The 21,473-nt window shown below is 30.7% G+C and overlaps 1 protein-coding gene across 1 annotated transcript; it reads right to left on the reverse strand.

The window, feature by feature from the left end:
• Positions 1 to 4,176: 4,176 nt before the first annotated feature.
• On the reverse strand, positions 4,177 to 21,436 carry LOC129221982 (protein OSCP1-like). Its single transcript, XM_054856390.1, has 10 exons — positions 21,238 to 21,436; positions 16,924 to 17,078; positions 15,640 to 15,807; positions 15,479 to 15,559; positions 14,214 to 14,305; positions 11,322 to 11,429; positions 8,255 to 8,342; positions 7,132 to 7,259; positions 6,981 to 7,035; positions 4,177 to 4,437 (listed from the first exon to the last, which is right to left on the reverse strand). Exons 1-10 carry the CDS (start codon positions 21,377 to 21,379, stop codon positions 4,324 to 4,326), a joined length of 1,131 nt encoding a protein of 376 aa, XP_054712365.1. The 5' UTR covers positions 21,380 to 21,436; the 3' UTR covers positions 4,177 to 4,323.
• Positions 21,437 to 21,473: the final 37 nt, after the last annotated feature.

Consider the following 21,473-nt stretch of genomic DNA (forward strand, 5'->3'; position numbering starts at 1 on the left):
AATTATATGGTTAATAAAATCCTGAAAGTATAGTTATTTAGAAGTAAAGGAGGAAAAAATAACTTAAACTCTTTTGGAACACAACTGCATGACGTACTCCGTTTTGGCCCAAACAAATAACGAAATGAAATGACTTAATTCTATTTTAAAGTACTTCAAGTTCTCTTTTTGTGTATAAACAGCATAAATTTTAAATAAGGTGAGTTCGGGTATTATCTTCATAGATCAGTTTATGAAGGATGGTGCTCAGTTGAAAAATATTGTACTTTTACCAAATTTTTAAGGTTCATTTCCCGATCCTTTCTTAAGGTTTTCAAGCATATATATAATATGTCGAATAAACCACAAACAGAAGTTTTAAGACCTCTTTTTCGGCACTTCTTAAGGTCGCACTTGCCCCACTTTGCTGGGTAAGTGTGACTCTTGACCATTTTCATCAGCATTAATATTTACATTGAATTGGGCATGAATGTCACACTGTATTAATGAACTTTAAAGTATATTTACCGTTAGAAATCAATTTGTCTAGTTTTTGCATGTAAGGTTGGTTAGGGGAAGTGGGTCACCCCCCTAAAACTAAAATATGGATAAAGCTTTCAAACTTTTTTGCAGAGATCATGTTAAATTTCATCAGTGATTGCTCTCGCACATATTTGGGATTCATAGAATTTTTTTCTAGGTCATAGCACTTAGTCATTCTGAAAAAAAAAAAAAAAATTTTTTTTGCGAGTTCAAGCAACATTTTTCCAAGCATGTTGCTTGAAACGCTTCCAACATTTGTTCAAGCACACAAAGTGTTTCCATGTTAGTTTTATAATTTTTTTATGATAATTAATTTTTCACGTATAGTTTAACTTAAAGCTCATACAGCAACATGAATTTTTGCATAAAATATTATTAATGAGTGTTTAAGAGGAGGGGTCTCACTTGCCCCGTACATTTTTGCTATAAGGGGTAAGTGGGTCCCCCTATAATAAAGGGGATTTCAAAATCAAAAGCAACTCTGATTAAATATTTGTATTACTGAAGTACAAGACAATTATGATGACTCAGTAGGAATTGATAGTTCAGTTACAAAAACTGCTAAAGCTGGTGATTATGTATTTGTGAAACATACATGAAAGAAAATCATTAAGATTTAAGTAGGTCTAATGTTGGAAGTTGATGATACAGATTTAAAAATACTGTTGAATTTGCAAGAACGAATAGAAATAGTGACACTTTTTACTGGTATAGTGCAGATGATGTTGAAGCAATTACTGAAGAAGAAGCGATAATGGTTCTTCCTTAGCCAACTTAACATAGACGCAGTCATTTAGTGTTTCCAATTTCTTTTTCAACTTATAGTTTTCTCAAATTTACTCACATTGATCTTAATGAACTGTATTACGTTCCTTAAGCACACCTTTGTATGTAAAAGTAAAATGTACCCCTATAGACTTTCAATAAATTTCACAAATGAAATTGTTTTGTTTTTCGTTTTAAAATTTTCCGTGATACAGATTTAAAAAACAGTAATTATCTCATAAATAAATGCATTTCAAAAAAAAAAATAATAATAATAATAATTTGCACTAAAAATTTACATACTTTATCATGTAAGGCCCCCTTACCGTTTTTTTAGACATGATTCATTTAAACTTAACTAAAGGGGAGGGAGAGGTGACCCACTTACCTCTTACTATGGGGTAAGTGGGACACCCATCCGATTTTTAAAAAAATATAATCGTTAGGAATATTTAGAGCATTCTTTTGGAAAATAATGACAACTATGATGACTTAGTAGGAATTAATAGTTCAGCTACAAAAACTGTTAAAGCTGGTGATTATGTATTTGTGAAACATACATGAAAGAAGATCATTAAGATTTAAGTAGGTATAATGTTATCTTTTTCAACTAATAGTTTTGTCAAATTTACAAAGTTTTAGACGATTTTTAAAAAATATAATCATTAAGAATATTCAAAGCATTCTTTTGGAAAATAATGATGAATTTTTGTTTATTAATAATGTATAAGATAAAATAAGGTTATAGGTTAAAAATTTTTTTAATTTTAACTTATTGTCTTATTTTTAATCAAACATTTTTTTGTTATTATTTTTTATTTTTTTTAAATTGAAAAAAAAAATTGTTTTGTTTTAAAACTTTTGTATAAGGTTTCAAAAACGAACTATTCTCAAGAGGAATCCCATTCCTACTTACCCCAACTAACCCTAATTATGATTTTAATCTAATTTAAACGAGAAAAACAAATGAAATAAGAAAATTAACTGAAACACTAATGTAAGAAGCAGACATTTTTGAAGTATAAAGGAAAAAAAAAGTAGCTACATGGAAAAAGATTTAAAAATATGTAATGAAAAACCATGACACTATGCTTTAAAACTTGTGAATGTAAAAACGAAATATAACTTTCTTTGGTCCATAGATTTTGGACAGGCTGTTGGAGACTGCCGAGCATTGGTATTCAATTATTACAGTGTTATTTTCTCATTCATCCTAGTTTTATTCTGTCTATAGATAAAAATAGCACCAAAAACATTATTTTTAGTTTTTCAAAAATTTTACAGAGCACTCTCCATTGCAGATTGACTTGATCTCTTTTATAAATAATTTGATTTGCCCATTTTATGAAACACACAATCCGAATCTCCTTTCTTGATTTTCCAAATATTGAATTTCTTCGTCTTTTCTGATTTTTTTAGCCAGTAAAGCTTTATCGTGATTGCTCTTAATCTCATTTCTGTCACATCACCATCACTTTCATCTAAACTCTCTCTGTGTTCTTTCTACCAATTGAAGAATTGCAGTAGCTCCATCAACAAACGAAGATATCCAACTTCGCATAAATTTTTAAAGGTCTACAAAAGTGCATTTCAAATGCCAAATCACCTAACTGCTACCGTGGCACTTCATTTTTCAGTTTTTACAAAAACCAAAGTTGCTTGGAGGTTACCTTTCAAAAACGATTTTCTTTGATCCATTATTTCGAACATAGGTTCTCACCTTTTTTCTGAAATAAATGCACAACTTAAACTTAGTAAAAGTTTGTCAAAAAAAGTAAATAAAGAGTGAACTGAAAATAGTAAGCACAATTAAAAGCAAATGACATGGGTCGCACTTGCCTCACAATATGGAACGCACCTACCTTAGCTTCAGGTCAGTGTCCAGATTTTCATAAAGGGAGGGGTTTTAATCTTACCAGGGGGAGGGGAAGGAAATTCAACTCCTTACAACCTTTAGTTTTACAACAAATTGCCCAATCCCAATATGGCGTTTATAAACCACTAAGGACTACCGTACCCCCCCCCCCTCCTGAAGGGCAATTCTGATTGAAGTGACCAAAATATTCCTTCGTTTTTACAAGTTCACTTTAATTAAACTTTGTTTGCTTCTTTTTGATTAAATCTGAGTAGTATGTGGTACATTACAATGAGAAGTAAAAACTCTCTACAAATTATTTTATAATGTAGAATGTATATCAGGTAGTTATGTTTTCAGATAATGCTTAATAAACTAAACAAGAAAGAGTTTTTTTCAGAAGCAAATTACATAGCCATATATTTGATGACGTTAGAAAGGATGGGGTTTTCGAAATTGGAAGCCTTAAAAATGCGATTGTGGGCCGCCATTGATGACGTAAGAGGGGGGGATGAAGTTAAGTACTCTCCAGAAATTTTTAGCAATGGAAGTTTCTAAAACACAGTTTTAGAGGATCTTTTATAGAAAGGGGGATTTGAGGACTTTAACCTGTTCACTGTCTAATGTCTATGTTTATTAGATTTCAGGCTCCCAGGTTGTAACACAAGGATGGATCCAGAAATGTTTCAAGGGAGGGGCGCGATTGATTTTTAATACTTACTTTCTAATATGTATACTGCTTTAAAAATATTGATCACAAAGATTTTGGACTTTAATTCCAAAACAGTTCCGGAAAGAGTCCAAAACCCAAAACTCCCTTCTCCCAAAATCAATGAAACTCGTCTAAATTTACGTTTTTTAAATTTTTTTTTCTGAAAAATTACTGGTGGAGAGTCCCTTAAGGGAGGGGCGATCGCCCCCATCGCCCCTTCCTTGTATCCTTACCTGCTGTAACATGTCATATAAAGTTATATTATGTGAATGTGAATACAGGTTTAGTCATGAAATTTTAACCTAAAAAGAAATACTTTAATAATAATCTTTAAAAAATTAAATATACATAATGATCAAAATAGTAAAATACAGCTATCACAAGGCATTTTTGTGTTTTTCTTGCACTTTGTAAATAAATCATTTTTAACTCTGCAAAATGATGCACACATCCATTTTCTGTAGAATATCTATGAACCAGAATTTTCTGCAATGTCCAGAAATTCCAAAATATCTGTAGTTGCTTTTGTATCTTCTTTCACCAGCAAGTCGTTCGAAATTTTTCCAAGCTCTGCCTGGCATACCTGACAATGAAAAAAGGCATAAAATATATCCATGTTGAATACTTTGTAAAATTATGTTTACCAAACTTTACCATGTGATGAAATGTCAAATGATTATTATATCATTTGCTTATTATTGCACTACATTTATTATAGAGGAAAGCTGTTGTGCCTTGCCTCCTCTCTGAATAGACTCCTCACTGAAGCAACTGAGAACACACCAACACTGATGTAAACAGTCTATGCTGGGGACAGTACTAAGTGTTTGTTAATAGGTTTTTTTTTCTATGTGTTAACTGTTTTTGTAAATAAGTGTATGTGTTGCGTTATTAAATATTAGCTTAATACATATTCGATTAGCAATGGTTTAAGACTCTGGCACCATCCCAGATTTATGCACAGAAATTATATACAAAAAGAAAAAAAAGACTCTAAAGAAAGAATAATTTCTAAAAAGTCCGTATATAAGGACAGAAAGAAAATTAAATATTTACAAATAAGTCCCTTTTCCCCCGATTTTACACTGGAGAGCACCTCTCCTTCCACTACGCCACTGATGCGAGGATTAAAATTCATGAGCCTGCTCTAATCTGCAGATCTGGGGCTGTTCCCATGTCATCCTCCAAATATGAACTGCATGTAGTTGAATATATTGAATGGCATAGTTAATTACAAAATTTCTACTTATAAGGTTGATATAGTGGTAATGAAGAAAAATTGGCGATTCAATTATTTTTATACAGTATCAAAGACAACATAAGCACCTAGTCTTACCTACTGTGTAAGTAATTTATTAAAAAAAATACGAGGAAAATATGTTAGAGAAACAGATTTTTCATTTCTGATAAGGTAAAAAAAAAAAACTGTTGTGCCGCCCTCACAATCGTGGCACCCTGAGTTATAAACCAACTAGCCCACTCGTAAATACGGCATTGACCTAATTAGACAGCTATAGGTGTTAGGTGATAAGAGTCTCTTGAGCATAGCAAAACCGCCGTTTTGTATGTTTAAAAAGTATTTTTTAAATTCGGCATCTCCAGTAACGTTTTGAGTAATTCCATGTGACTCACATTACTATTTGACAAAGTTTTACAAAAGTAAATGGTATATATATGTGACAGAGATACCATACCTGACCTACATAAAGCTCTTCACAGCCATCTGAGATACGAGGCGTGTTTTTAAAGTAAGGTACGTTTTATTTTAGACACCAGTAGTTCAAGCATAATTACCGCAACGAACACGGGCGCCGTGTTCCAGCATGCCTCGGGAACAACTGTGCTTGTTTTCAGCTCTGTAGCTAACCTGTACGGTTCAGTTCTATGCTTTCATAATGTTTAAGACTATCCAATCGCCCGCCACATGTGAGGTTCACTCATTGATGCGCTTTTTGTCAGCAAGGAACATGTCTGCTGCAGAAATTCATCGACAGATTTGCGAAGTGTATGGTGATACTGTTATGAGCGAAAGCAAAATGCATAATTGGGTAAGAGAATTCAAAGATGGCCGTTACAACGTCCATGATGAGGAGCACTCCCTTCGCTCTTCTTTGATTACAGACGATTTGATGGATTCAGTGGAAGCAAAATCTTTGCAAATCTGTTGATGAATTTCTGCAGCAGACAAGTTTTTTGCTGACAAAAAGCGTATCACTGAGTGAGCCTCATATGAGGCGGGCGAGTTGATAGGCTTAAACATTATGAAAGCATAGAAATGAACCGTACAGGTTAGCTACAGTGCTGAAAATGAGCACAGTTGTTCCCGAAGTATGCCGGTACATGACGCTCGTATTCGTTGCGTTACGCGTGCAAACTACTGGTGTCTAAAACAAAATGAACTTTACTTAAAAACCACGCCTCATACATAAAAAGAAATGGTGATTAGGATGCGGTAATACTGATAAAGATTTTATGGCCGACATCCACCAGAACACTTTTCATAAAGATTATTTACAGCGAAAACGCTATGTATTTTTATTAGTTATCAATCTCAAATGATGGGAATTAATAATCTGGAAATTTTGTACTTAGATGAAAAGTTTCATTTATAAAAGTGTTTTTTCTTGGAAAAACATAATTTTACACAAAAAAAACCCATTTTTTTTTTCAATGTAAAATCTGCTTGGGTAAGCCCTGAAAAAAATACGAATAAAATTAAATTGCAGATATTTAGCGACTATGACGACAAAGATTTCATTTTCTAAATAACTATTAAAAACAACTTTTGCCATGGTAATCTGAAAAATCAGAGCAACATTAACTTTGGTCAAGTGAGGACGTTAAGCAATTCGTGATTACTCAATAAAATAAAAAATAAATAAATAAAAAAATTAAGTCTTTAATTGTGGGCTAGAAAATTTGTTGAATTTGTGTTTAGTGCCACACTTTTGAGAACCATACTACAATACTGAGAGAGAGAAAATACGCTGTAAATAATAGTAAGGTATCAGATGAAAAAACAAAAAATGAAATTAAAAAAAATATTATAGTTTGCAATTTAACTAATACAGAATGAACTTGTTACTTTCTTTAAATGAATGAATATTAAAATAAAAGAGTTCTTACACGAGGTGCATTGATGTTGACATATGAGCAGTTGTCAGTCACAGAAGTGTCATGGCTGGTTAAAAAAAAAAGTAAATGAATAAATAAAGTCAGTTTGATGAGTATGAATCAGTAATAAATAAAACATTTTTAATCATTAAAGAAAACTTACACATCATTCACATTTTCCTCATCTGTTGTAGCCAGAATTATTTCTGGCGCATTCAAAGACTGACTGTATTTTCCTATGAGGCGACCAAGCAAACTGAGTTCTTCCAACGCTTCAACATTTGTCTTTTCCTATTAATTTAAGAACAGATTAGGTAAGAATTTGAATGATTCTCCAACATCCTAACAATGTAATGTCCAGGAAAAAGAACAAAATAATTGCTCGACTCAGAAAGTTGATTTTCATTTTTAATTGTTAGAAATACTTTTTTCAACATATAAAAAAAGATAGCTCATAATTTTTTTTCTAAGAAATTATTTAAATTACTAAAAAGTCACTTTCTTGGTCTGTATGAATCTTTTCCCACAAATGTGCCTAAATTATTTTAAAATGTTATATCAACATTCTATAAATTAAATGAGTACTAGTAAATATGTATACTTAAAGGAATAAATTAATTATTTTTCAATCTATTCACTCATTTTACTAATCAAGGTAAATCATTTTCAAGTTTCTCATGCCCCTATTCTGGCCTAGAAATGTGTTCAGTAGTTATAGATAAAAAGAATCAATTTTGAATGTGCTATTTGACAGTACTATTTATTTCCACCATTTTGTTGGATTTGTCAAGTATTTTGTAGATCTGATTTTTCTGGTGTTATTATAAAATTTAAAAAGTTTGAAAATAAGGTATATGTAACATCGTTGTGGTCATTCTGCAGGTGACAGTTCTATTTTACGTAAAAAAGTTTCTTTTTTTTCTTTTAATCAAATTATACCTGTGATGTGCAATTATTTAACTAAGAGACAAGAATAAAAGAAAACCATTCAAAACCTTCAAAATAATTCTAAGCCTGGGTAATGAGATTTATGTAAATAAAATGTTACTCCTCTGGTATTTTCTATACAATGAGAACATAGTTAAAATTAAATGTAGTGGAAATGAGTTCGCTTTATTTTTCTCTTATTTATATCTCCTCATTGAGACTCAGTATAAACTTTTAAAATGTTTTTAAAGCATTTTTGTTCTTAAAGCATTTGTTGTTAGAAAATGTCAGGTTTTTAGGGAATCACCCATTTAGATATTAAAACTAATTCAATAATGTTATGCAAGAAAAATCTTTACAGTGTTTTCATCTTCTTTTGAAAGAGGCAAAGAGTAGTCAACAGGGCTCTTATTTTCAGATGCATCCAATAATGCAGATTTCATATAACTGTAAGAAAACACACATTAAAGTATTGTATTTTTAAATTAGAAAAATTTTGATGACAACTATTCAGCAGTGATGGTTTGTGAGCTGTTTAAATGTAGGTTCACAAATTAAATATATAAGTTTAATATAAAGAAATAACTTAATGAATAAGTTATTTAAAATACATTTTTAATTATTTAATTAATTTTTATTTATTTTATTTTATTTCTTGTCTTTTTACTTATTTGTTTTTTGAGGCAAATGAATCAGTAACATTTTTATTGAGTTTGAGTATGTCATTTACTATGCCTTTTTTTCAGTTTCGAAGCGTGGTACACTTTCTAAGGTTTGCAAAAACAAAAAATGTTTAGGTGATTTTTATGCATGAAAAATAAAACTGAAACAAGAAGTTCCGCCCAGAACTTAAAGAACCTGTTTCCCCCTATACCAATATCCACTTTCTAGTACCTGATCAATGTTCTCAAAATTAGCTAATAATATTTCAAACTTAATTTTTTAACATTTTAACCTGATTTTTAAAAATAAAATATGCCTTAATTATCTGAAGAAATGGATGTGTAAAAAAACAAATAAACAAACAAATTTAAGTAGCAGCACCTTTTAAACAAATCAGCTAATATATTTTTCCTCATGAAAAAAAATCTTTAATCGCTTTCAAAAAGAAAAGAAAAAGTATGAAAAATAATAAGTTCATCAAAATAAATACATTGTCAAAAAAAAAAAAAAAAAATCATTTGTTTTTCCCCTGTTGCAAAAAAGTAATTTAAAAAATGAATAAATGTACTTTCAAAATAAATAAATAAATAAAAAAAATCACAATTAAAAAAAAAAAAATGTCTGCGCATATCTATATGAAGAAACATAAAGAACTCCAAATTTCTCCACCAAACACTGAATACATAAATTAAAACTTTAGCATGGAAATAAAAACAAATCATATCAGCAATAATTATTTCAAAGTAAAAATCATAGCTGCAGAGTTGGAGTCAATTTGGGATAAAAAATCAGATTTGGGAGTAGAAGGTTTTTAATTCAAAGGCTAGGAGTCAAAATTGGTCATTTTCCATTAAAGCCTGCATCTCTGCCAATGTTTGTGGAGTCGGAGTCGGACTTATTTTGGGATAAAGGAGTCAGAATTGACGAATTTAAATTTCCAAGATTCGGAGTTGGTCCATTTCCCCTCCGTGTCTAAATTTTTGCCAAAGCTACGAAGTTGTGGAATTGGAGCCTAATTAATTTTTGGGTACAGGAGTCCGATTCGGAGTCGGCTGCCCTAAAATTCTAGGAGTCAGAGTTGAGAGTTGGTCATCAAGAGCTATTTTCAACAAAATTTGTTTGAAGCCTGTAAAATCGGGATCTATATTGACTTTTAGCTTCATCGTAGGCGTTAATTTTAAGGGATTTGAACTGTTCAAAATTGAACGAAAAATTGTTCAAATCAAAAAGATATTTTCTTTACATGCTCTTCTTCAAAAACTTTATTTTACAAAGTTTGAAGCAACTTCGAATCAGAATAATAACTCAAAAGTATTAGGGGGGGGGGACAACGACGGATATTTTCCCCCATCTCAATACCCTACTTTCCAATTTTTTATTTTTTGATATTTATTAAATTACTAGTGGCACCCGCACGGCTTTGCCCGTCGTAGAAAACTAAAAGGTCTTTTGGTTCGCCTGTATATTTACAAATAATGTATGATGAATTTCTCGCCAATTGGCTTACCCATGTTAGGGTTCCACATTATGATAATTTGGTAATTTACTCGCCCATCTTATGGTGATTTTGCTCGGGAAAATGTTCTTAAAATTGGAATAGAAAAAGAACAAAATCCAATTTTCGAAAAATCGCTTTGAGGTCCACACCCCCATGCTACAAACTAATTCTGTGCCAAATTTCATGAAAATTGGCCGAATGGTCTAGGCGCTATGTGTGTCACATAGATCCTGACAGACAGACAGACTTTCAACTTTATTGTTAGTAAAGAATTTATATATTTTTTGACTTTTTTTTTTGTTCTTTGCAATATTTTTAGAATGCATTAAGCCTTCTTTCATGCTTTTTCTTCTTTCTCTGACTTTTGCTGTTAAAGCAGGCTAAAAGAGAGGCAATATATGTCTCCCAATATGATTGATGTATCAAGCAAATACTTTGACTATGCATAGGGCTGTGGTTAAATTGAACCAAAAGCTAAATATAAGAAGATAAGGTGTCAAATCAAGCAACCTCTCTTCCTCAGGAGCAGGTTGAATTAGTGCGATCAGAACATAAAATAGTGATTATTTTTACTTCTTTTTTCTCATCTGCTTTTGCAACCCTAAGCTGGTATTTCAAGCAGTGGGTTTGTACGTGTGATAGGAAAAATATTAAGTGCTTTAAATAACCAACATTACTGAAGTTGTGTATTAGCACTTCAAAAAAAAAAAAAGGAAGAAAGGGTTCTTCTTGGAAATTACCAAACGTTTATAAAAGTGTATTTATAATCACATTTTATTTCAATTTTTCAAAACATTATTTCTTCATTTTCTTTAGCGGTTCATGTTTACATGAGCACATACATATACAAGAGCCGCCATTGTTATTCAGTGCTTTTAAATTCAGTACCTATTAGCAATTAAAAAGTTTATTATTTGCAGTATGAGCAAAGTTACCAATAGTTTTATTTTCCAAAGTAAAAAATAAAACTATTGGTAACTTGAACTGGGGTTAAAAACGTCATCTGATATTCATTTTAATCATTAAAATATTCAGACAGTTAATTATGCACATTTAATCAGTTTTCTATCAAGACATTCAAATGTGCAACCCAATTTCAAAATAAATAAATAACTAAATAAATACGTAAAATAAAAATAATGAAAAAGGAAAGAAAAAAAAAGAAATTTAACATACATATTTGATCCAAGATCAATAATTCGGTCACCATCAAACGTCAAACAGTTCACAAAAAAGCATTATAAAAAAAAAGAAATTTAACATACATATTTGATCCAAGATCAATAATTCGGTCACCATCAAACATCAAACAGTTCACAAAAGCATTATTTTTTGCATCATTTTCATGAGATGACAAAGCTTTCAGACATTTCCTAAAACATGAACACATTTTATTGCAAGGACATAATACAGGAACAATAATTTTAAATACTTTAAGTTATAAAACAAAGTAACAAAGAAACATTATATTATTTTTAATATAAATTATGTCAGAAAAAAGTTACATGCTTGAATATTGTTACAAAAAATAATTTTGCTGACATTAAAAAAGGAGTATTTTTCCCATGCAATAAAAGTTCAGGGCTTTTCTCAGAAGAAGTTTGAAATTATGAGTTAACAATTGAAAGCATTGCTTTCTGATGCACACTGAATCTGAACATTGTTGTAAGTATAAGTATATTATTAATTATGTGGAATAAAAGCATTATAACTTGTGCATTACATGAACAGCCAAAATAATTAAATAAAAATGAAACAAAGAAATAATGGAATTTCAAAAAGAAAAGCATTTCTTCTTTTAAAATAAAATTTGATAAAAGATTTGATCAGGTTTGTAATTTTAAACTTCATAGTTAATAGAAATTTATTACTAACATATTATTAATAACAAATGGGCTGCAGCTTAAGTTTTACCAAAAATACATGAAAAAAAATTTTCTGTATAAAAAGTTGCAAGCACAGAACATGTACTATAGGGTGCTGAAGTTCAGGAAACATTCTATCTTCCACTGAATGCTTAAAGTATATTTGGATGAGTTAAGACAGGAATAATGTTTTATTTTTGTAATTTATGTTTTTGATTTTCGGTATTTATATAGCTTGACATTAAAACGTTTTTACTTGATTAAAAAAGATAAGTAATTCCGAGATTTTACATTTGATGACCTACAACCATACATGTATCTTAAGATGATGAAGCACTTAAAATGCAATAAATCTTTGTTAATCCTTAAGGGTATCTTAATAACTTTATCAGAAATTTTTTTTTTCATGCAAGCATATTTAAAAGCAGTGCCAGGTTTAGAATATTTATCCCTGTAAGCACATCAAACCTGTGGGGCCCCTTTGAATTGTATAATCAAAGAGCGTGCTCAGTTGTCCATCCTTTTATTATTGCAGAGCTTCTCATCCCCCAAAAGTAATGGCATATTACTTCCAAAAAAATGATACCCCTCCCCCCTCCAAAAAAATCAGTAGAGCCACTGATTTTTTTTACATTGACCCCCCTCCCCTGTGACACCCTTGACATCTGCCGTGCATAGTCATCCGATCTTAAGAGAAAGTTCTGAAGTTAAGACAAATTTCTGTATCAATGTATTTATAATTTGAAATTTACATAAACAATTACAAAATATTCAAAAATCTTGAAATACTGTAAATTAAGAGAAACTAAATAAATGCCATTAACAGTAATAGTGAGCTCTGTGCTAACAAGGAGTGACATGTGAGCAGTCTAAATCTATGCTAGATGTCACTCCTGATAAATGTCTCGCTTCATGAGGAAGGGTTAGTCTTCCACTGAACCCATAAACCTTGTTGAAACACAGCCAGCAATAACAATTAATTTTTTAAACTTATACTTGAATAGTTAAGACAAATTTCTGTAAAAAATATTTAGAAAAATTCTTTAGTTCAAAACAGTTGAAAACATCGAAATATGTTAAAAAAAAAGTTTGTAATTTTTGAGGGCCCTTAAGCTAGGCTTCACAGGATCACACTTAAATCGGCCGTGTAAAAGAGCAATTACTTCCTGAATTACATTTAAGATAAAATCCTAGTAGTAATGTTCTAATTTTGGGAGCTCAAAATTCAATCAAAAACTGCCCCAATTAGAGTCCCCAAGGCAGGTTCCCTCTCAATATGTTAATACACAGTTCAACCTGTCTATAATAAAACTGTATCTAACAACAAACCCCAGACTGTACATAACAATAAACCCCAAATGGAATTTTGCCCCGACCAATGAAAATATAACGATATTTTTTGTGGTCTGGACAAAGTTCTAATTTACTTAAGGTATTTTCAAACTTCCTATAGCTATAATCACATTCCTGCTGCACTTGTCTGTAACAATTTATGCCATGATCATAGCTTTTTCTAAATTAGAAACTGTATCTCAGATAAGAGATAACTAAAGATGGAAGTAAAAGGCCAAGAAAATATAGGACAATTGGGGAAGAGCTAAATTGTACTAGCAATCCAATTGATAAAGAATTAGAACAAGTTGATACAAAAAATATTTATTATTTCTTTGTTAACCACAGTCACTTCATTTTTTTTAAGGGACAATATTAAAAATGACCAAACTTGAAATGAGCGAAAATGTTCCTGATGCTCATAGTAACAAATATGTCCTTGTCCTTTTCTAGTGAGTATATCAGTTTCCAATTTTTATTTTCATTGATTATGAAATCTTAAAACTATTCAATAGTTAAATTAGCTATTATTAATATGTTATTATACATTTGTATATTTTACTCAAACTCTAAATTACATGGATCAAGTTCAGTTTTATTTATATACACTGGATATGTAGGGGGGGGGGAGATTTTGCATATGTTCAAACTCTCTATAATGATAACTGTCAATAAAATTATTATTTTTAGGTCCAAACAGTATCGCTATAGTCAGATTTTACTTTATCATCCTAAGTCCTTTTAATCATACAGAGTAATAGAAGTTATTGTGAAACTTTTATTTCACGTATAATACAGGATTTTAATCAAAGCTAATGAATAATAATGAATCATATACTTAAACAACTGCACATAGTATGAGAGGAAAATTTTTTGTTAAAGATATATAAATATATAAAAATGACACACAACAGATGTAACATTTAAAATTTTATTGACTATAAACAAAAAATGTTATACCTAAATGCATCAAGTTTTTCAATACATTCAGCAGCTTTTTTTACAATTTCACCATTCATTTTTTGCAATCCTAACTTCATCAAAACTGAAACCTGTTTTAAAAAGCAGAAGATCATATGTAGTTTAGATACGTTTAACATTAAGAATAAAAATGATGCATTCAAAAGGTCTAAAAGCATTATAATCTTTAAAAATACTTTAAATTTTGTTTGTTTTATCAAGCTTAGCATTCTATTTTATAAAATGTTTAGCTTTTCAACTTACAAAAAAAAAAAAAAAAAAAAAAAAATTAACATTACAATAGTAATTTTAAAAAAATGAGGTATCAGACTGCATTTGAAAGCATTGAAAAAAAAAAAAAAACCTTTGAAGTTTTTTTAATTGCTATTTTTTTAAGCTACATATGTTTCAAAACTATGTATAAAATGTAAAAACAAGCTTTCAAAATATTATTAAAAAAATTGGACAAATTTTAAGACATAGCATTTTTATGTGTCTTGCACTAACAGATATAATAAATGATGCCTAATTTAAACAGTGCTAAATTAGGTTTTAATCATACATAAATCTTTGTAAGAATACATTTTTATGACACTTATGTGTGTTTGACACTTATGTGTAAAAAAATTCTTGTTTTTCAAAACAGTTTTGAAATACAGCTGAACAAAGTTCCCATACTGTTCTTTGTTTCAATGCTTTTGTTTAAACTTCTGCACATAAAATGTTACTTAATTCTAAAATTCAGAGAAAAACAGCAAGCATATTATAAAACACCATCTCAGAAAACTGTACATCAATAATTGAATAACTTTCTAAGCTGTCATTGTTTTAGTACACAGCTTTCTTCAAAAATTTCATTCATCAGAAAACCAATTGAAATGCTACTTTCAATCTGGAGTTTGGTGTATGACTCTGTAATAATACAGCTGAAACTCCAGTTGTAATTCACATAAAGTGAAAAGTAAGAGTTTTGGAAAGTCAATAAATCAGACTACAAAACATGATCATAAAACTTTTTCGAAAATTTCATCGAAAATGCCGATTTTGATACAGTACCTTAAATAGTTATTAATAATTTAACTTCTAACCTCACTTTTTGCACTAAATTGTTCAACTTTATATGTGAGTATACATACAGTGTGTGTGTGACAAAATCAAATTTCAAAAACCAAAGTCACGTTTTGTCTGTGCCAATAACTGATAAAAATGATATGTTGGTGTAACTTATTGCACATGCATCTATTAATAAATGATAAAACTCTTACTCTTATGTTAAGATCTCCCAGAAACGCAACAATGCAGTTATACAAATCAGCATAATTTTCAGAAGTCATGCCGCAATACGTCTGGAAAAAATATGGATATAATATCCCACTTCACAAAAATGTCACAAACTATAATGAATAAAGTGCATTACATAACTTACCGAGTATACTAAGGAATGCAGGAGTTCAACTTTTTTCATTAAGTCAGGATATGGTTTAGCACAATTTTTAATTGCATCTAAATGATTCAAAGTAACAAGCAGGATATCTTCCGGGCATAGGCAGTTAGCAACTTGGTATTTGAAGACCATTAGCATTAAGTCATATAGCTAAAAAGTTAAAATAAATTGCATAAAAATGCGTTTGTTACTATAAAAAATAAATAAGTGAAAAAAAAAAAAAACTTGCAAGGGTATAATTTGTAAGCTGATTTTTTTGTTAACGATGTGTAGTAATGTGTGATGCAAGAACGGGCAGAGGTGCAAATTTTAGGAGAAACTGACAGATTCTAACCCTTAAAATTTTAAACCTTCGACTCCCGATTCTTACTCATGTACCCCAAAATCAGTCCGACTCCACAGCCCTGGTTGATACACAATGTGCAACATTTGTCGGAAATCAATAAAAATCACACTGACTGAAATGTAAAAACATTAAATTTTCAAAACCAGGTAGAGGTAATTGACCCTCTGACCCTCCTAAGTGACAGGCCTAACTTTAACATAATTAGCATGAATTGAAGGATTAATTTTATATTTTTTCACGTTAAAAAAAAAGTATTTTTTCATTGTTATATATTCTTTTTCTGGGAAAGGTTAACATAATTAATTTCACCATTTTAGATTTCAAACAATGATCTACAAAAGGAGCAATATTGTGCCAATGTATAAATGAGCATTGTTTTAGCATAGGTAATGCCTAAATAAAGTTTTGTCATACTTAGGTCATAAATAATAAACAAATTAATTAATGCAAGTACATATAACACATTACTAAAAAGCAAATACTTTTTGCAATACAATGAAGGAATCTCCATTAAAGCAAAAAAAAAAAAAAAAAAAGAAAAAAGAAAGAAAAAGCTTCATAAGACTCAAACGTGAACAAGCGAGTGCAGCTGTAAATCAAAAATGTTAAATGCCCATAGATGAAGATGATACATGTTTAGTTGTCATGACACATGAATTTCATTTAAATGGTGTCTTAAATGCCTTTCATTTATTTCTATTTTCTTTTTTGTATCAGCAGAGAGTATTTTAGTTATCATATTTCATACATTATATTCTTCTATGTGCTCTACTTTCTCAAGACAAAATACCACCACGGTGAATATGGAAGTAATTAGTACAGGATTTATGATTTGAAAGGGAGTGATTGAACAGAGTGCAGTTTTAGATCAAGAAAAAAGCTGTGCTTCAAAGATAAATTGTTTTTTCACATTCACATACCTTGCTCATGCTATTGCTATTTAGTCTCATAATGGAGGAATGCACCAGTTTCTCAAACACACACTGCATTGCAGATCTGGAGTACATTTTTTGAGGTTTAAACAGTTCTTCTATGAACTGATCATTGAGCATAGTACCTATTATGTCTTGAATAACTGGAAAAAATTCACTAGTGTATGTATCAAGAATTTTTGCACAAGTTTCTCATTCAGGGAGCCATTAAAAGTAAAAAATGTGATACAATTTTCAAGAAAATGAAAAAGCAACTCAGTGTTTTGCATTTAAGCTTATGCTCAGAGTATTTTTTTTCAATTAGAAAGATTTATTTCAAGAAAAAAAAAGACATTAAAACTGGTATTATAGCCCCTATATTTAACACCTTAATAATACTTGGAAAAAAAATAATATAAAAGAAAAGATGCTTGGCATCTAAATTGGAAAGAAAGTGAAAATTAAGTAAAAAAATTCATTCAGAAAATTTAATAGTGAAAAATACCGTGAAGTCAGCTTTTACTATATAGACATTTTAAGTCAATAAAACTTCTAAAATATCGAAAAAATAAATAAATAAATAAATAAATAAATAAATAAAAATAAATAAATAAATAAAAAAAATAAAAAAAAATAAATAAAAATAAATAAATAAAACAAATAAATAAAAAAAACATAATCAGAAAACTTCATAAAAATTATACCCTTCATTGAAAAATGTATTACATATTTACTTTAAAAAAACTAACATTTTAGTTTGGTATAGATGCAATAAAATAACAAGAATTTGCATCACAGAAATAGAATTGTAACTGTACTGCACTAACAGAAACAGGAAGTAAAGTTAACTAAATTATTCTTTATTTTTACTGTAATCGGGGTTTGTAAAAATCACAGGTGAAGATTTTTGATTCTGATTTACAAACTTGGACTAGCACAAAATTGTATCCTGGAATCGGGCTCATATCCTCACCAACTTATTTTCAATGAAATCCTTTAATCTAGTCATTATGTGTCAGCAGTGAACTTGATGAAGATCTGAGTTGTGCTGATTCTTGACAAAATGTAGATGTTTCACGTATAAATACCAGAAAAGTAAAAATTCAACAATTTAATTTATTGGTTTAGTTTAATATGTCAAATGGAACTTTAAACTGTATATTTTTTCATTGAAACACAAAAGAACCTAGGTTAGTAACAGTATTGGATAATATTTATCATTAAACTTGCAACAGAAGTTGCTTTCTTAATATGAACTAATGTACATAGTGTAGCCTCGTGCACCTTGGTCCACTTCACATAGTTCTGTTAAAAAATCAAAATGAAATAAGTTAATATATTGAACATTATCAAAAAAATCTGGAAGGTTGAGAAACATTTAATGAAATTCTTGGTAGAAATTAAAACTGCTAATTTAATTTTTTAATGAGATAAAGAAGAAAAGTGGACAACAGCGCACATATGCAAAATTTTAAGGCCGGGGGGGGGGGGGGGGAGGGGGGGCGCAGATATTTCCCCAATGGTTTAACAGGATCTTTTCCCAATGGAAACCAATTCCAGTACAGATTAGAGTTATTAAAATTTGACATTTTCAATGACTTATTCATTAATGGTTGCAGAAGAAATGTTGTTATATTTTTTCAAAGAAAAAAGCTACTAAATCATGCTAAAGGTACCAAGGCCGTATCCAGAAAATTTTTTTGGGAAGGGCCTGGATTCGCACATTGCCCTAACACACACACATATACATATAGACATTTATACATGCATAAAAATATTAACATAGAAGATTTTTTGTCTCAATTTTTAATGATTCCACTGTTGGACCGTTGTTATTTTCATTTTTATTTCTTATTTTTTTTTATTCACCTTGTAGTGGTAAGGATAACAGGAAGTCGGATGTAGAACATCCATAATTTCAGGGGATCGGTGAGTTTCTCCATCGGGAAATTTTTTGAAAAATAGATATAAAAATTCATATTTTGAGGCTTTGTATGGGGTAACTGAGGCAACAAAAATATGAAGAAAAATAGACAAATAAAGTCTATTAAAAGTTATGCATTCTTTTGCAAATCAAGATCAATCAAAATAAAAATTGCTTGCTCGACAAATTGTTGACATTAATAGACAGAGAGGAAAAATGAGAGAGGTGAAAAGAGAAGCACATCGTCATTTGCTCATATCTTTATTAGCTTTTAGTATAGTTTGTTTTTGATCACTTTCCCAACATCCCCTCCTCCCCCCTTTTCATCAAATGCCAAAAAATTGTACAAAATGGTTTAAATGAAATGGTGTAGAAATTCAGAACATAAGAACGAAAGAGTATTATTCTGGTCATTTGGACAATTCATACTTTATTTTCTTGATCAGTGAGACAAAATTGAAGAACATTTCAAGGAATTTCAAAAACTTAAATAATTTCAAAAGACTCTAGAACAGTTGAAATTATTTAAAGCACTTTATTTGCACTTTTCAGAAGTTGATTACAGTCTTACAAAATAGTTATAATTTTATAAGACACACCCGTTTCAAGTTAAAAACAAATGTAACACAATATTTCTCTCAAAATAAACATTTTTTTTTCAATCACAAGAAGTGCAGGAAATGAAATAGAGTAGATAAAGTGTGATCTTTTTCCTCATGTTTAAGATATGAACAGTAGGCAGTAGAAGTAAGATAAAAACAAGCAATAACAAAGAACTTCCAAAATTCCAAAATACGGAATTTGTTATAAAATAAATGGCAAGACATGGAACATATCAGTCACAAAAGTTGAGTTTGAAAAATATGCAACAAGAACACGATAATCATGATTTTTGCATTTTTTACTCAGGATGTATCAAGGAGCTGAATTTGGCACATCCTGGTAACCAGCCTAATCGGAAACTATAGGGCCTGGCTCTTGGAAAGTCCCCGCCTCGAAATTAGAGCAGTGTAAGTTTTGTAAGAGCTTTAAGGGGAGGAGGGCAGGGGCGTGCACAAGAGGGAGAAGGGACACCTGTTGGCCCGGGCCCGAGCGGGAAGGGGGCCCAATATTTTTAAAACTAGAGTTGAAAATAGGGTAAACACTATGGAGGGGGCCCCGAAAAAGTCATTTGTGATGTGCCCCAAAATTTCTGTGAAGGCCTGTGGAGGAGGGCAAGTCTACCAAACTGACAAGGGGCTTGCCTTGACCCTGGACGGCCCTGAATTGAATTGGGAAAGGGGGTGGAAGTTCTAATTAAGGGTCTAAATTTCAAGTATGCTTTGTAACTAATGAGAACGAGAATTGATTTTTCTGTTTTTCTTAAAATTTTCACTGTTCAATAGTTACAAAATTAAGAATGAAAAAAACTTTGTTACTTTCCATTTCTGACATTTGAAATTAAAAAAAAAACTTTCTTCTGTTTCACAGTACAAAACATTTCGGGTTTCAGAGGGGGGGGGGGCGTCAGGCCCCTAATGGATACGACCTTGAAAGGTACTAAAAGCAAAGAAGTTCTTATTTCTGGGGGGGGGGGGGGGTTGAGCCTCCACTTGCCCTTTTATATGGGAGCCCATAAAAGTGGACCAATGTCCCGTGACTCTCCCTAAATCACTGGGGAAGTTTAAGGAAGGACATGGATAATTTTTATAAATGAAATTTGTCCATACATAAGAAGCGAAAAAAATGTTAGTACGTTATAACAAAAAAAAAAAAAAATAAATAAGGATGGGGATATTTCGATAATCAGGAATCTGGCGATCTTTCTTCATCGGCGTCAATTTTTGGGTCCAGCGCCTGCGCGAGAGGTATTTTTCTTTTCAAATCAAAACAAAGAGATCGGAAACATCTATTCACATAGGGTTATTGTAAATCAGCAGGATTACCAAAATAAAATTATTTGGGCCAAAAATGAGGCGATCGCGTCAGATTCCCAATTATCGAAACATCCCCATAAGGATGAAAAGAGATGAAATTTTGTGAACAATTCAGGAATTGGGCAGAGCTTTAAAAAGTCAAAATTTCACTTTGTCAACATTTTGCTGAAAGTCACAACTCCAAGGGTGTGTAATGAATAGATACTATCTTCGCAGAAAACTTGATGTAAAAAAGAAGTGTACGGTATTATTGAATAATCCTAAATGAATCATGCATTTAGCTAACTCTGCGTTCCAAGACAATGCAATTATTCAGAACTAAGTATGCAAGTTCAAATATTATGTAAAAAAAAAAAATCTATTCTAAGTCAGAATTAGTAACAAAATGAACAAAAATGCTAATAATAGATTTTTTTGATGCATACAATGCTTCTTGGCCTACTATTTATAGAGAACTTCGAAAGATAAACTTGCGAAACATACCTTTCACAGATTTGTCAGAAGATATGTTTTGAGCTTCTAGCCGCTGCTGAATTACATAAATCATTTCACCACTGAGGTTTATAAAGACAATAGGCAGAACTTTTTCAGTCATTTTTACATTTACGTATAAATATATATTCATAAATTAGTCCATATTGATACTCAACGCATCAATTCCCCGGTTGCTACGTTTAGGTAAATAGTCATCAGCGGTTGCTAAGAGAAATTCATTGCCA

Source organism: Uloborus diversus, chromosome 5 (genome assembly GCF_026930045.1).
Source record: "Uloborus diversus isolate 005 chromosome 5, Udiv.v.3.1, whole genome shotgun sequence".
In the NCBI taxonomy this organism is placed as follows: Eukaryota; Metazoa; Arthropoda; class Arachnida; order Araneae; family Uloboridae; genus Uloborus; species Uloborus diversus.